The sequence below is a fragment of the Gallinula chloropus genome, assembly GCF_964237585.1.
Source record: "Gallinula chloropus genome assembly, chromosome: 2".
NCBI lineage: Eukaryota > Metazoa > Chordata > Aves > Gruiformes > Rallidae > Gallinula > Gallinula chloropus.
The window spans coordinates 57,116,392-57,133,529 of NC_140086.1; the positions used below are offsets into that span (position 1 = coordinate 57,116,392).

At 40.7% G+C, this 17,138-nt stretch overlaps 1 protein-coding gene across 1 annotated transcript; it reads right to left on the reverse strand.

Moving 5' to 3' along the window:
• Nucleotides 1-1,325: 1,325 nt before the first annotated feature.
• Nucleotides 1,326-17,133, reverse strand: CEP76 (centrosomal protein 76; the record flags this gene model as incomplete). The annotated part of the gene is made up of 12 exons (XM_084260578.1): nt 1,326-1,702; nt 2,151-2,368; nt 3,525-3,858; nt 6,987-7,153; nt 8,114-8,305; nt 11,046-11,174; nt 11,831-11,928; nt 13,618-13,803; nt 14,756-14,980; nt 15,317-15,395; nt 15,732-15,887; nt 17,071-17,133. 12 exons carry the CDS (start codon nt 17,131-17,133, stop codon nt 1,564-1,566), a joined length of 1,986 nt encoding a protein of 661 aa, XP_084116704.1. The 3' UTR covers nt 1,326-1,563.
• Nucleotides 17,134-17,138: the final 5 nt, after the last annotated feature.

The window sequence follows — 17,138 nt, forward strand, 5'->3', positions numbered from 1 at the left end:
TGCAAAGGCCAGAGCCTGGGGCTCTAAGGAGCCAGCTCCTCTGACCCAGTGCGCTTTGAGTCACGCTGAACAAGTGTACTGCTTCCCTCTGTGCACGTAACATACACTGCTCACATGAGATGTGGCCAGTATTAAACAAAGCTCCATATCTTCCCCCTAACCCACATAACAAAACGATCCAGCCTTTCACATTATATGAGGTTATCTTTGTACTGTCTGAAGCTGTGATCAGGGTCCCTATGCTGTAGAGCGGACAAATACATTTTGATCTTTTGCGTATAAAAAGGAAGACAGAACAAAACCAGACTTGCACTTACTGGTCCTGCCAGTAAAATACATAATATACTATTAAAATCTCAAGTTAAAACCCAAGTGCTGCAATAACTCTTCTGGAAAGAAGACAAAAATAGTGGCACTCGACCAAGCTTCTGATTCAACAAAGATGCAAAATGCCAACGTTCACACACGGTGTATGTGTTGCAAGCTTCTCTAGGATGAGTTGTGGTTTCCTTTTGCTCCAGTGCCAGCAGAAAGAGTGGAATCTTTCTTACATGTAGAACAAAAGGAGGCGGACATGGTTAATCAAAGGCATGGAATGCCTTCTACAGAAGAAAATGGAATTGTTTCAGATTCTTCAGCCTCAAAAAGAGAAGGCTAGAATCCACATGCTGGAAAACATGAGAGGCACGGGATGGAGAAGTTCAACAAGTCAAATTGCTTTCCATTTCTCAAAACATGAAGACTAAAAGACAGCAAAATCACCATTCCAGAAACTTAAAACAAAGAAAGGCATAGATGGCTAATTAAGTATGGATCTGAGAGTCAGTATTAGACAAAATCATGACTGGTTGTTAAGCAAAATAGCCTGGCTACAGCTTCTACTTCAGAAACCTTGGCTTGCGTTGGGAAAAAGGCATCAGATTAAACCACTTTATCTAACCCAGTACAGCTATTCACATGTTCAGGTATTCAAGTCTTAAAACACTTAAAAAATGATCCATAAATTATTAAATTAATGAATTAACAAGATTACTTACACCTGACTGAACTGTGCTTAGAAGCTGAACAGAGAAGCTATCGCTAGGTCCAAGAGAGGCAGAAACAAGTTTTGTTGCAGAAAGGACACAGGCTTACACTTCAGCTTTTCTGGAGCTCAAGTCGCTCACAGGGTACACCCTGGACACCACATGGAAGGGAGAGGTAAGACAGTCTCTTACCCTGCAGAGCTAAACCAGACTTTTTTTCTAAATGAACTCTCACACCAATTCAAAGCTGCACAAGAGAAGCTAGTGTTTTATGCACACATTTTAGTAACTTGACCCACATTCCTGTATTAAAAGTAATTTTTATTAAAAATAAGTTCTCTTTATAAATACAATCATCACTGTGTACACAATTCTCTACAATATGCACGCATGGTATTATTCAAAATCAGTAGCATTTATATAAAATACAATATTAATTTTAATTGTGTAATTTTATACCCACATACATTATTTTGCAAATCTAAAAAGGTCTGAATTACTTTGGGTGGTTTGTTTTGGGGTTTGGGTTTTTTTTCCTTCAAAGGACAGAGTGGTATTTACAAGCAAACATGATCCAAACAGCACATGCAGATTCAGGGTATGTAAACACTCGAACACGAACTGCGAGTCGCACTTGGTCTCCCCTACAACAGATTATTTCTTCACAGAAAGGAGATCTATTTGACAAAAAACAAAACCAAGAGTAACAGATATTACTAAGCTGTTATTAACGTTTTCAGTTACACATGTGCAGTTATTTCAAATGTGACCAACACTCAAGTACCAGTGAGTGCTACGAGTCTGTCATTGCATATAATAGTATTATTCTGTAGTGTAGGGGCTGTTGTCTTGGAGAAAACAAGACCACCACTGATCCATTTTTAACAAGTGCAGAGAAATGAAATTAACACCTTGTTCTTTAATTTAACCCATGAGAAGTCTATCATCACTGAGGTCATGAGCGTAACATAAAAGCTCAGTACCCCAGGACCCATTGCCTATACTACACAACTCTTCTTCCAATTCTAATTTAAGGAAATTAATTTAAAAATAATTATGATTTGCAGCTCATTGCTTGAGGTGTTACTATTTGGTTTTAACACACATTATTACATTCAAACTTACCTAAGACACGTGGCAAACGATCTCCTGGCATTTCTGTATACAAAATGGATAGGAAACCCTTTAAATGTGTGACCATCAGGTACAGCTCTTCTTACCGCATCCTGAAACTCTTCGTTTCCTGCAGAAACACTTGTCGTACGCTCAAGCTCGTAGGCTGCTAATGCTGGTGACAACAGATAGGAGAGCTGGTCATCCCAAACAGTAGAAAGGCCAAGATCCTGTGAGGCAAGTCACAGAACAATGACAATTGTGCAGAATGAACATGAGGATACTAATAAGCTTGTGTACTCTATAGATGCAAATAAATCCACGGCAAAGTTTTGATTTGTAATTAATGGAAGTGAATCCATGAAGCTGTAAGAACTGTATGATGATTCACACATCAACCAGAAAAAGCAAACACCATCAACAAAACATCAAACATTTCCCAATAAACTATTGGGCTGTTAGACTAAAACAAGACCATCAGAACTGGAATTGGGTGTTTTAGCTACAGTATCTCTGCACAATACGCAAGAAGACAGAGCATAAATACACAGCAAAACTATGGGCAAGATTAAGGAAGATACACCTCACATCTTTCTAATGTCTCTCATGGAAACCCACTTCTGAAAAAACTGCACAACAGCTCCCCAAGACACCTACACGTGTACATGCACCTTCCTCCTACCATCCACAAGTGCAGAGTAGAAAAATCTACCAGGTATGTATTCGATGCTGCAGAAAACTCACACTCTGAGAATTACTTGTCACCCCAAAGGTTAAGCATTGTGTGGGGACATAAAAACAAAACCAACCAAAAAAAAATCCTATTAAAACCAGACATAAGAAGATTTGAAATGTCATCTCCTTTACCAGCACAGGAGGAATAATTTCTGGCACATTATGTCATGTAGAAGTCCCAATAAAGGATTAAACTAACTCCTAGATATAGGTTCCAATTTTGTAAAGCAGTCAGAGTAAGATCATGAAAGCTGAAAGCCTGCTTTTATCTGTGGAGCAAAACCATTTGTGACAGATAGGCAAAGCCCACTGACAATGAGACGTGATCTTCCTGGCTTTTACAGACCATTCATAGGTGGTGTGCAGGTGCCAGTAAGCTGAAGATCACAGACCTAGAATGAGAGGCAAAAGCAGGGTGGGGGGAAGGGCCCACACAGGAGGCTACAGAATCATGACTGTAAATAATAAATGTAACATCTAAACAAGCTCAGTCTTGACAAACATTTTTTCCAGTTACCTCACATACTGCATTTCTTCAAAAGCTGATGGAAAACACACTGCAAAGACATGAGAACAAATGGCTATCCAAAACATGAAAACATGCCCCTTAATTACCACAACAAATCAATGGCGATCCTTAAACAGCATTACCTTTCTGTGTTCAGAGACCAGTATTCTCAGCTGCAATTCTATCTCATTGCTTGTTACTGCAGCATCTATTGTGGAAGCACACAGAGGAGGGAAAGGGGGAACTGAAGATGCTGTTCCAGGGGAACACACAGATTTTATTGCTTCTCCACTCATGGGTTTCCACTTAGATTCATCACGCAGGTCAAACACACAGACCTCCACGGCATCAGAGGGCTGACAATTTCCAAAGAACTTCTGATGGTTGAAGATACAGCCTATCGTGCGATAAGGATACAGAGGCTTGGGTTGTTCAACTAGTGGAGGGTCATCAGGGTTGATAGGTCTGTGGATGTACCTAATCAAAAACATTACATTTCTTATTAATACTCCTTATTTCAAGGCAAGGTAAAAATACCTACATGGAACAAATATAAGCTATTTCTCCTTTTAAAAAGATAACCCATGTTACTTAACATCCACACACACACACACACAAACAGCAATAATTTGTTTACAGAAAAGTAATTATACACTTTTTGGAGGCATACCGTACAATGAAATAATGAACTTCTTTTTTCTTTAAATCTAGAAAATTAAATTTTGCAACTGTAGCAACATATCCATACAGTTTCTGCACTAATCATCATATTAGAAGAAATCCATCTTCAAATGCTAATCATAGGATACACAAACAGTGGCAAAACAGAACTGCTTACCATCCCGGTTTCAGATGGGATATAGCTAATTTTCTTCCTTACAGCTAGAACAGTGCTGTGTTTCTGATTTATGATGAAAGTAACATTGGTAACACACTGATGTTTTAATTGTAAAGAGTGCTTAGCACAACTAAGTCAGATTTTTCAGCTTCCCAGGCCCCACCAGTGAGGAGGCAGGAGCCTTCTGCAGGAGGTGCACAAGCAGCTGAGAGGGGACACAGCTAGGACAGCTGACCCACACTGGCCCAAGGGATATTCCACACCATGTGATGTTATGCTCAGTATGTAAACTGGGGAGACTTGGCCAGAGAAGGCTGCAGCTTGGGAACTACCTGGGCTTTGGTTAGCAGGTAGTGAGCAACTGTGCCATGCAACACTTGTTTTATATATTCTTTTATCATTATTATTATTATTATTCTCTTTAAGCCATCCATAGGGACCTTGACAGGCTTGAAAGGTTGGCCTGGATGAACTTAATGAGATTCAAACACTGCAAAGTGTAAGATGTTGCACTTGGGCCCGAGGAATCCCAGGCATAGATACAGACTGGGAGAAGAGCTCCTTGAGAGTAGCCCTGCTGAGAAGGACCTGAAGGTTCTGGTGGATGAGAAACTTAACATGAGCCAGCAGTGTGCTCCTGCAGCTCGCAAGGCCAATGGTATCCTGGGCTCCATCAGAAGAGGGGTGGCCAGCAGGGACAGGGAGGTGATTGTCCCTCTCTACTCTGCCCTTGTGAGGCCCCATCTGGAGTACTGTGACCAGGTCTGGGGCCCCCAGTACAAGAAGGATGTGGAACTGTTGGAGAGGGTTCAGAGGAGGGCCACAAGGATGATTAGAGGGCTGGAGCACCTGCCCTACGAAGAGAGGCTGGGGGAGCTGGGCTTGTTCAGCCTAGAGAAGAAAAGGCTGCGGGGGGACCCCATTGCAGCCTTCCAGAACCTGAAGGGAACATACAAACAGGAGGGGAATCAGCTTTTTAAAAGTGTAGATAATGGCAGGACAAGGGGGAATGGATTAAAACTAAAGGAGGGAAGGTTTAGATTAGATATTAGGGGGAAGATGTTTCCAGAGAGAGTGGTGAGGTGCTGGAACGGGCTGCCCAGAGATGTGGTGGATGACCCATCCCTGGAAATGTTCAGGGCCAGGTTGGATGGGGCCCTGGGCAACCTTGTGTAGATCCAGGCCTGAAAGGTGGTGGCCCTGCCTGCAGCAGAGGGGGTTGGAACTCTGTGATCCTTGGGGTCCCCTCCAACCCAGACTATTCTATGATTCCCTTTCTGTCCTACTGAATTGCTTTTATATCAACTGATGACATTTACATTTTTTCTTGACTCTCTACCCCATCCCACTGGGCAGGGGGTAGTGAGCAAATGACTGTGTGGTCATTTTGGCTGCCTGCTGGGTTAAACTACAACACTAGTTTTAACACTGGATACTAACCAGTACTTTTCACAAAGCCAAAAGTCTCATTCAAATATCTAATCCCACTGTGCTTCTACTAACTTCAAGCCATATATTACAAAAAAATATGTTTCCAAAAGTAGTTCTTCAAATAACACTATGGAGTACAGTGGGAGGGATCACAGTGCTGAATATCATATAAATAAAAAGGAAATTCTTTTTATGGACATTTGGAGACACCCCCCCTCCAGATAAAAACTGGGGTTGAGCACCACTCTAGGCACTTGAGCAAGAAAGAACTTCTAACAAACAAGTTCCAGAAGCTTTGGAATGCAGGATATCTACATCTGCCCTTCTGAAGTGACTCAAGTGACAGAGAATCTGAGAACTTGCAAAAAACTTCTATATGGGAAAAAGTACTGTAACACTAGTTTTACAGATCAAATAAGGGGAAAAAATGGGTTCTTGTGCTGGTTTTGGCTGGGGTAGAGTTCATTTCCTTCATAGTAGCTAGTACAGGGCTGTCCTTTGGTTTTCTGCTGGAAATGGTGTAGAGAACATCAGGATCTTTCTATTACTGCTGAGCAGGGCTTACACAGAGCCAAGGCCTTTGCTTCTTCTCACCCCACCTCACCAGTGAGCAGGCTGGGGGTGCACAAGGAGTTGAGAGGGGACACAGCTGGGACAGATGACCCAGACTGACCAAAGGGATATTCCGTACCGTATGATGTCATCCTTAGTTTATAAAGCATTCTTAGTTTATAAAGCAGGGAGAAGGACATTCAGAGCGATGGCATTTGTCTTCCCAAGTAACTGTTACCCGTAATGGAGCCCTCCTTTCATGGGGATGGCTGAACAGCTCCCTGCCCATGGGAAGCAGGGAATGAATTCCTTGGTTTGCTTTGCTTGTGTGTGCACAGCTTTTGCTTTCCCTGTTAAACTGTATCTCAACCTGACTTTTATCACCTTTACTCTTCCAGTTCTCTCCCCCATCCTGTCGTGGGGATAATGAGTGAGCGGCTTTGTGGTGCCTGCTGGGGTTAAACCACAACAGCTCCTAAACAATAACTTCAGATTTCATCTCCTTTACTAACGATGGCAGTGATAGCATCAATGGCAATCAGCTGCCATGAGACATGAAACAGTTTCTACGCTGTATTAAAAGCCACTGAAAACTGCACTACAAACGGTAATGTTTCACCTTATGCTGAACCAGTTATTTTACAAAGAGCAGCTGTACACAGCTGTCTGATTACATGAGTTACATGATAGACTGTAAAAATAAAAAGTAAAAGACCAACAACAAAAATGTCCCATGCAAACCTTGATATACATTGTATAGTGTTCTTATATTCCTTTTACTCACCTGTGGCCTGTTAAGCTCTCCCAAAAAGTAATTGTTCCATCAGTTCCACAAGTCATTACCCAAGTGTGGGGAACTCCTTTTGCTTTTGTTCCAACACACACAAAGGCTTCCAATCCATACCCAAGAAGAAGACTGCAGAGAAGGTTAGCATGATCTTCACAGTCACCCTAGGTGGTATTAGTAAGCTGGCTTGAGTATCAGGCATACATAAAATCTTAAAGAGGAAAAATAGCGGTATTTCTCTAACCATGATTCAAGAAGTCATGTTTCCTTCCTGTTTACCTAAAGCATGTATCAGAAGTCAGGATTTTAAGGTTTAAGATTGAGATGTTTTAGTTTTCTGTAATAGAAAAAGATAATTTAAAAATAGTACTATGTTCTAATGACAGACCATTTTTATTTTCTTTAGTCAAGTACACTGTATGATTAACACTGGAAAACACTTCCTAGGATTATAAGGATCCCTTCAAGTAAACCAAAACCAGACTCTACTGACCAGTAACGACAAAACTAACATTCTAATTAAAAGGCAAAGTGTACATAAGGCAAACACCTGAGGTAATACTAAAAATAATGCTTAATTTTCACAGTTAGGAAATTCAATCTGTTAATAAAATGTCATTCTATTGTCATTTTACTGTCTTGAATGTGATATGAGTGTCAGATCACCACGAACTAGCCAAAAACTTGCAGTGAAAATCTCTATCTTGCAAAAAAATTAATGCAAAGACTGTGACTATGTTTTAGCCTATCTAGAAAGCATGAATTTTTAGAAAAGAGACTTTTCCAACTCTTCCTGAACTAGTCTGGAATTTCAATTAGCGGCCTGCACGCTAGCAAGGATTCCTTGAATATTTATATGGGATCTTAGAAAAGCAAACTCATTGTCAAACAGATGCATTGACAAATGAACCCAAACAATAGCAGTAAAGAAAGTCTGCTCCAAAGATTTCTTGTGTACTATTTAACATAAGTTTCTCTTTAAAAAGGTCTTAAACAAGTTATTGTAATGGAATTCTCCAAATTTGATTTAATCCGTGTATTTGCAGCCTGTTCTACATCACTGACTTCAGTGACTACGATACCCACTCTGCTGTGTCACACAACGACCATTTATTTTCACATACCTTGTTCCTACAGATAAAAGCAAGAAGGGTGCACCACTGCTCCTGTTTGCCACCTCCTCCTCCAATGACAGGAGCTCTTTCATAACCCATGACACTGACAAATCGTGCTGCTTGCCTCGGAGTGTCCAGTAACCGGCCTGCTCGAAGTGGTCTGATATATGAACATACTGGGCGGTTTACTCCATTTTCATCCTGAGCATAGAAAGCATGTTTGTTTGCCAGACACACAAACATTACAAAAGATTCATCTTAACTTAAACTGTCTTTTTTTTTTTTTTTTTTTTTTTGCTATGGGTTTTATTCTCCCTGAAATAAGTATCACTGAAAAACACTGGGACACTAAAATCCTTCTAGAATGAAGACACCAGACCATTAAGGCAATTCATTCAGGAGGACTTTACAGTCAGGTTTTTCCCCTGGCTCTGTCCCCAGCAGGACACCCTAGACTAGAAGTGCAAACCTCTGGAGCAGTACAGGTCGAACTTAACTTCCTCTCCTGTTTAAGGAACTGTTCATGCTCCATTCACTGTCAATTCCCATATTATCATAAAACAAAAAATACCCTAAACAAAAGAGCCCGCCAGCCACCAAAACACCCACCCAAACAATAACCCCAAATCAAATCAGACAAAAAACCCCAAATACCACACACGCTTCAAAACTCCCAACAACCCCCTGAAATGCCCACATAAAGCATGAAGTACTCAGCACCTGATTTCAGAATTTAAAAGATGTCTGGTCGCTTCTGAATTTGAATATTCTTTACCTCTTGTCGTAACACAAAAAAACAGTGAGATTTACTCTCAATGGTGTCACTATGTAACAGTTACCAGAGTGGTAATACTAAGAGAATTTCTAATTTCTTGGAAAATGAAAAAAAATAAGATGATTGGAAAAAGGTCTGGTTTATTATGTGCTACAGGGAAATATTATGATTATCAACTATTAAAACTACTTCAAGCAGTACAAAGCTCTTCTTTTCCTCAGTGGACTAAACTGGTACTTTGATGTTTGCATATTTAAAAAGGGATCAAAGCCTTTTAAACGTCTGCAGCTTCAGGAAACCACGATAGCATCTTTTCACTGTAGTCACCCCCATTAAAGTTCTGCCATGCTTTTCCAGCAGCAAGTTGGTATAAGAAAAGCACCATTTATCTGAAGCTGACTGGAATCCTGTTGGAAAGTAATTCACAGCTAGAAAGCAAGCAAAGACCCCAAAGGAAAAAAAAAACCCAAACAACCAAAAACACACAAGGAGGATTCATTATTTATTTTCTGTAGATCTGTTTGTAATGCATGCTTTTAGTTATGCAACTGAATGATCAATGAATTCTGATAATCTGTTTTTTTTTTTCTCCTCAGAAATGAGAAAGGCTACTAAGGACTGTTCCTCTAGTGTTCTGAAGGCTGTCAGTTTCTACATGGGTCTGTAACAAGGAACTTAGTCCTTTAATTCTATCCAGAAACTCTTCCCTCCAACCCTATCGTAGCTTTGTAGGTGCAGAAAGTGGAATACCACTAATTCATGCATTGCTTTTTTCAGAACAGTACAAATCCCATTTTTACCTCCTGGCCCTGACCAAACTTCCAGTTATAGATTTCCCTATTTAATTATTTTGTTTCTCCATAAACCCTGCCTTGAAAACCTTTGAGAGCCTTTGTATTGGGTCCTGCTGGGATAGTTAATTTTCTTCATCGCAGCCCCTGTGGTGATGTGTTTTAGATCTGTCCCCAAAACAGTACTGATAGCACACCAGTATTTTAGCTATTGCTGAGCAGTGCCCACACAGCACCAAAGCTTTCCCTGTTTGTCGTTCTGCTCCTGACACAGAGTAAGTTTGGGGTGGACAAGAAGCTGGGAGGGGGACACAGTCAGGACCGCTGACCTGAACTAAGCAAAGGGATATTTCATCCCAGAGAGCATCACGCTGAGCAATAAAATTGGTGGGTATGGAGAACGGACTTTTACTGAACCAACCCCTGCTCAGAAGACCAGGTGGGCATCAGCCTGCTGGTGGGAGGTTATCTTAGCATCACTTTCCCCTCCGCTCCCCATTCCTTTCTTCTCTTCACTTCTTAAACTGTCTTTATTTTGACCCATGAGGTTTTGCTCACTTTTGTCCTTCCCATTCTCCTCCATTCCACTGGGGTGGACTTGAGAGTGACTGGGATGGCTCTCAGCTGCTGGCTGGGATCAACCCCCCACACCATTATTTCCAAGTCCACATCATTACTGAACACTCAGGGAGGGTACAGTCAGAACGGAAGCTGCTACTTTACTGAAAAGAAAGAGTAGGCAGGGATCACTTCAGGAAGTTCCTTTGAGATAACAAGTTATTGCTCATTATCTGTGCTAGGCAAATTGCTACCATACAAGATCAACTCATAGGACTAAACTGTAAACAATCATACCCTTCCTTGTACTGAGGGACAGTCACTGAGGAGCAAATGATGCACAGAAATTTACTAGCCTACAATAATTATGTCTGCAGTTAGTGTGCAACATGAACCAGAGGGATTGCTTTATATACAGAGCTTAAATATTGTGTGCATCTGATCTAATAGATGTAAGCAAGTCTATTTTTTAGAACTATGTTATCTAGTGTAAAACTTGATTGAAAGAGTTTGCATATGTCACTTTAGTCTTTGGCATTTGTAAGCATTCATGGAAAAGACTAACCAGGCTTTCTGATCATCTCATGTATCACAAGTGGTGGGAGCAACCCTTCTTTCTCCTTCATGTTATTAAGCTTCAATACACATGTAGGAGCTCAGCCTTTAGAAATTCCATTGTTTTGCATGATACACCACCTGTAACCCTGACTTGACTTTAACCAGGTCATAAATCTATACGCACATAAACTTCAAAGTGTATCTAGGAGTAAAAACATAACTTAAAGAGGGGATTAGTCTACTTGTAAAATTTACAAACCTGTGCAAAAATCTTTACTAGCCTTACGTTGTGTGTCGGCCTTATCTGTAGGTACTCTCTCCACCACTGTTTAGCATAAACAAGAAACAATCGTTCTTTTTCTGCTATTTTCTGATGTTCCAAAGCAAACTGCAGGTAAAAAAAAAAAATAAAATCCACAAACAGAAACAACAACACACATTTTACGTATTTCAAACAGGAGAAAAAAAAAGTTATTGATAAGTATGTCAACACCAAATCCTAGCACATGTAAAATAAAGCTTAGTATTTCAAGTGTGCCGTACAAATGCTGAAGAATAGTATTTTAAAACAAAAATCCAAGTAACAAATCATCAAGTTACATTTCTTGGTTTTTGGGCTCATGCATCAAGCTTGACCGAAGTAGTGCTCATCTTAAGTGATGCACAGAGAAGTACCTGCATGCACCTTCAAACCAACATGTACCAGCTTTCCAGACAGAATAACTGACTTGAAATTATTATTTCAAATGAGAAAAGACAGCAAGGAAACACATATGCTACCTGAAGAAAACTAGTTATTTTCCGTATTTATTTGCTTTAAATTTTGATACAAGTAATTAATAACTAGTAGTAACTACTAGTGGTAGTAACAACCAGTACAGACAAAGTAGTTTTTAAAAAGGTAGCCATATTTAAATTTAACAAATAAAAGTACCAAATATTCAAAACTCCACAGCCCTCAACACCTACATAAGTAATTCTATACTGAGCTTTCTTCCTCCTTCCCCGTAAAAGAGCAAGTCACCCCTCCCAGAAATTACTTACTTGAGTATTAGTTATCTCTGGAGACAGTGTCTTAGTAAGCTGTGGATACATTTCCAGCCTGATGTTTAAAACGCCCACAGAAACCTTTGATTCGGTACCTTAGAACCAAAATACAATTGGGTAAGTTTTCTCAGGCTTATTTTACATAGGACATTTCAGTCAAATAGGAAGAAATAATAAAATAAATATTTTCATAATATATCAAACAAAGTAACTAAACTTCTTCAAAGACAGGCAAAATAACCATCTTTCTTTAAACTTCAAACTCAAACAAGACTGTAAGAAAGGGTAATCTGGCCACTGTAAGAGAGGGTAATCTGGCCAAAAAAAGCAGAAATCTAGTTCTTAGACCATTATCCAAGGCCTTATTTTTACCCAACACCAGGATTTAGGAGATGAATGGCCTCCTAGAAATGTCCAGCATAACGATCTATAATTGAGTAGGAGTCACACACTAGTGTGACAGACAAAAGTGCCTACTCCAACTGATTACAAGGGTAGCTCAAATTTAAGTAGTTAGAACTAAATTGTATCTTAGGGAAGATGAATTTCCCTTATCATTAAGGACCAGAATGCCATACAAACAGATGAATCAATTAAAAAAAAAAAACAACAAAAAACAAACCCGAACAAAAAGCCCAACAAAACCTCACAAACCTAATACTGTTGCATAATGCTCAAAATTTAGAATTACATAGAGAACAAGAAAGGCCATAGGATTGTACATATCATGCAAGCAACAGAAGCCTCACAAAGTATTTTGACAATTTATCTGAACTGACAGCGTGTTTTGATGTTCTTGATACATTTTGTACAATGAGAATACTTTAGAAAAGGAGAAAAAGCACTGGATTGAATGAATTTATACTTTATTACTTGGAAGAAAGCAATAATAATTAAGTTTAACTCCTCCCATCACTCATTTGCATATCAAGTTGCATTTATGTGTTATACATTTCCAAGTCATTATAAATAAAAAGCTCTCCATTTGAGCATCTATCCAGACACACACTGCTTAGCAAAGTTTTGGCAACAGTCACCATTTTCAGAAGGAAACAAAGCTAACAAAAAGCAAAAAAGCTTCCAAGATTTGTGTTTGCTGGCTAAGGCACTACACCAAATAATAAAAAAGCAGGCAATAACTTATGTAGTACATCCCATCTTCAAAATGTGACAGATTGAGTCCTAGATCTAGTCTTTATCCACCAAATCATATCCTAAAAACGCAGGTTGGAACTCCTAAAAAAGGGATGGGGACACCTGGTATACAAATATACATGTGTATACTAACTGCTAAGATGCTAAACAAAGCAGTTTAACCCTTCTATCAGAAAACACGGTTCCAGCTGCTGGAATACATGGCAGCACATCAAATCTCACTTTCTCTAGCAGTTGCTAGTTTGCTAGGAAAGGCACACAAGTCGGCTTTCACACTTCAGTACAACAGCTGGATATATTCCTGGACAGAAAGTGGCTGGGTTTTTGTCTGTTTGGTTGGTTGGCTTTTTGGTTAGTTCTGATAACTTATCCAGATTTGTAAGAAAGAAAAAAAAAAAAAAAAAAATCAACAGTGGCTGTTCCCAGACATGGGGGCCATTATTACACATTTGCAGTATTCTGGTAACAGAAGAATCTGACCCTTAGCCTCCTACATGTTTTATACAGGTACCTTATAGTAATTTACAAGTTGAACTAAAATTAAAATACATCATAAATCCTGCTTTAAACTTGTAAGTTCAGTACCCAGTATTTTAAGTCATCATTACAGCCTTACCCTTTATCCTTACCTACACCCAGGAGTTCAACAGCAACGTTTGTTACGCCATTCTCTGCAGCCAGGACAGATCGCCACTCCAAGAAATAGGATGCTACTAGCGTTGTCTCGCCAAACGTGTCTGTTTTGATCAGGACCATGTGCACAGGATCACATATAGATAACATACTGGTTGCATCCACCATTTTACTTCCATCACCTGCCATTATTAAACCAAGATAAGACAGCAAGAATATTATAACCCCAAGTTCTGCTCAAAAATCAAAAAAAGTGTGCGTTGCCATTCATTGCATAAATTGCATGTTAAGAAAACCCCGTGTCCAGAAGTGTAAGGAATAATCCCATCTTAACATCAAACTTGGTTTAGGACAAAGCTACAGCAGGATTACAGCTAATTTACAGAAATTATAAAAAACCTCCGAGATTTGGGTACTCCAACATAACTGGTTCAATTGCACAAAAATTAAAATTGAAGGAACATTTTAAAAAAATCAAGTACCATTCAGTAAAAACAATGGAAAATATTATTTTAATAAGTTGGAATGCTTTGAGACAACTTACTATACATAAGCATTTAGGAAAAAAAAACCCTTTCTCTATAGTTAAGCTTGACTCCATGATGTAAACTACTCAATAAGGAGTGGAATTAACAACCACTGTCTGTCTTTGAATTTGTAGTATCTTCATATATTTTCATGACATACATAACCCCTAACATGTTCCCCGGCTACCAACCAGAGACCAGTAATACAGCCTGTGGATGACTGACTCTTCTGCAGGTGGTTTGCCAACTGGTTGGCAAACTGAACTCACACTCATTTTTTTCCATTCCTATGAGGACAAATCTGTGTCTCCCTTCCTCACTTCTCAGCAAAAAGCTCATGAAAAAAAATCACTGCCATCTTTGTGTCTCATACCATGTCCAAGACTACTGCCTCACTGTCAACTATGGGTACAGTTGGTCAAATTCAAAAGTTAGAATGGTTAGAACTAAGAAAAAAGAAGAGGTAAGAGTAGAAAAATAACTACAAGTGATACAACCCAATACAGTAATCAGCTTCCCTATGCAAACATGGTAAAAAATGGGGGAAAGGTGGCCAGGGGGGAAAGGCAGAGAACACCATGAGCATTAAACCCACAACATTCCTTACCTAGGCTATCTTTGTGTACTTCAAGTAAAAAGCCATCATGGAAATCTGGCTCACAGGCACAGGGGACAGGTTTAGAACGGAAGCGCTGATTCCGAAAATGTAAACACAGAGTGAAGGTAGAACAGATTTGGCCAGGCAGAGGCTCCGGTTCCTGAAGATGTTCCAGAAAAGCTTTTCCACCCAAAACCTGAAGGTAAAGATACCTCCGTGTTGGGTCAATGTTAGCTGTAAAGTGTAGCAATAAAAAGGATGAGAACACAAGCTGGAAGCAAATCAATTAACAGAATAGGGAAAAAAAGAGGAACTTTTCTGAAATAAGTACTTAGGGGAACAGGGTTTTAATATGTATGGGTTTATTCTAATGTAAAATTAAATTTAGTTTTTTTAAAAAAGTCACATTTTACGTAACACTAATTTCTGCTGCTTACATTAACTTACTTCCTGTAGATAAGCAGGAAAAGCATCTACTTATAAGCCAGTTCACATTGGGTTATTAATTCAGAGACTTAAAAACTCCCTCAAAAACCGTGATCCAAATGTTAAACCAAACAAGCAACATACTTTTTTTCATAACTGATGGCTCTCTCTCAACAAGACGCGCTGGTTTTGGAGCCGGAGATGTCTGCTTTTCATTCACATCCTGGAATTACAATCAAGAATTTTTAAAGGTGTCAAGGGATACAACAGTGCTCTTACGACAGTCTTCTACAAATTAAAGCATCCTCCATTTCAACTGCGTACCATTCCTCAGGTATGCTCCCTTCTAGTACTTGCAGTGTAACAAAACTGAACAATACTTTCAATGCTGCAGTATAATCAAAGCAATTTTAGCTTATGCATTGAGCTGTTCTGCACCTACATCACAAAGCAGTAAAGCCACAACAAACCTTTAGACTATTGAGTTCTCACTTTGTCAAAACACCAACTTAGTCACAGAAACAAGGAAAAACATTTTCACTCTTCAGAAGCTACTTACTGTTGCAAATTTAAGTTCCTTCATAACATCATCAATGATTCCTCGTTGTCTTAAGGCTTTTATCAGATCTTCTGTAGACAACTGCTGATGCTCAGGTGCCAGCTCTTCACGTATAGTCTCAGCAAGAACTTCTCTGATCCTGCCATGGACATCCATCTGAAAGAAAATTCACCATATGCTATAAATACAAGCTCTTTATACAGTAGTACCTATGACTAAACAGTTATTCTGCAAGACTAAAAGGTATTGTCTTAGGAACACAGAAATAACTACAGAAAAACATTAGCACTTTCAGAACTAATCACTGAGTCACTGTATCACAAAGGCAGCTCTACCAGTTAAGAAGATCACAAGCATGCAAACCTGAGTGTTTTCACTGCTCTCCACAGCATCCCCTGCCCTGAACTTCTCTCCTTACAAAAAGGTCTACAAGTCCATAGATTATAAAACGATCTCCTTCTTGCCTCCCTCAGAATTGAAACATGGAATAACAGTTTCTCATGTTTCGAGGAAAGAGTACACTCTTACGTACTTGCAGGTAAGACACGGAAGCAAGAATGCTCCATTGCAAACTCCCCCTATGCTCTAAGGGAAATCAGGAGAATTTCAGTCCTTCGTCTCAGCCGTGAAATTTGATTTGCAGCGCTGTTCCTCACACAGAACGGACGATAAGGCCACGGCCATGAGGACCTGACTTTGCCATGTATGAGTTAAAGCGTTCCAATTTATACCCCACTCAGTCCAAGGCCCAGCCCACTCAGAACCTCGTTGAAAAAGCGGCAAGGGGAAACAAAACAAAGCAGCAACACATCGGGGCCCCGACCCCAGCCTGTCAGAGCCTCGGCGCTCGCCGCCGCTGCTGTCCCCTCTCCGCCCTGAACGAAGCGACGGCGGAGTGAGAGCAGCAACGGGGGTCGGCCAGGGCCGCGGGGGGCTCCGCTCCATCACTACCACTCTCCCTAGCGCAGGACAGCCGAGATGAGGGCGAGGGAGGGAGGGAGACGGTAGGAAGGGGCGGGGAAAAGGCCGCAGGCCGGAGCGGCGGTTAGAGCGCAGCGCGCCGCTGGGCCTCCGGGAAAGGGGCGCAAACGCCAGTAAGGCAAAACGGCGCCTGGAAAACCACCTGCTGCGTTTGAAGGAGGGAAAACAAAGCAGGGCGACAGGGCGGGCATGCTGCATGCCCTGCCGCCCCCCCGGCGGGCACCGCGGGCCAGCGGCCCGTACCGACCCCGTGGAAGCAGGAAAGGCCGGGCAGTCCCCATCCCGTCGTCTCTACCCGCCGCCCCCCGACTCCCTGGGCTTCCCCTGGCAGAGAGACGTTCCGCAGCGACAGCCCTACCTTGACCAGCTGCTGGTGGATGATCTGCTTCAGCTCGGAGGCTTTCTCCGGCGGCAGCGCCATGTCAG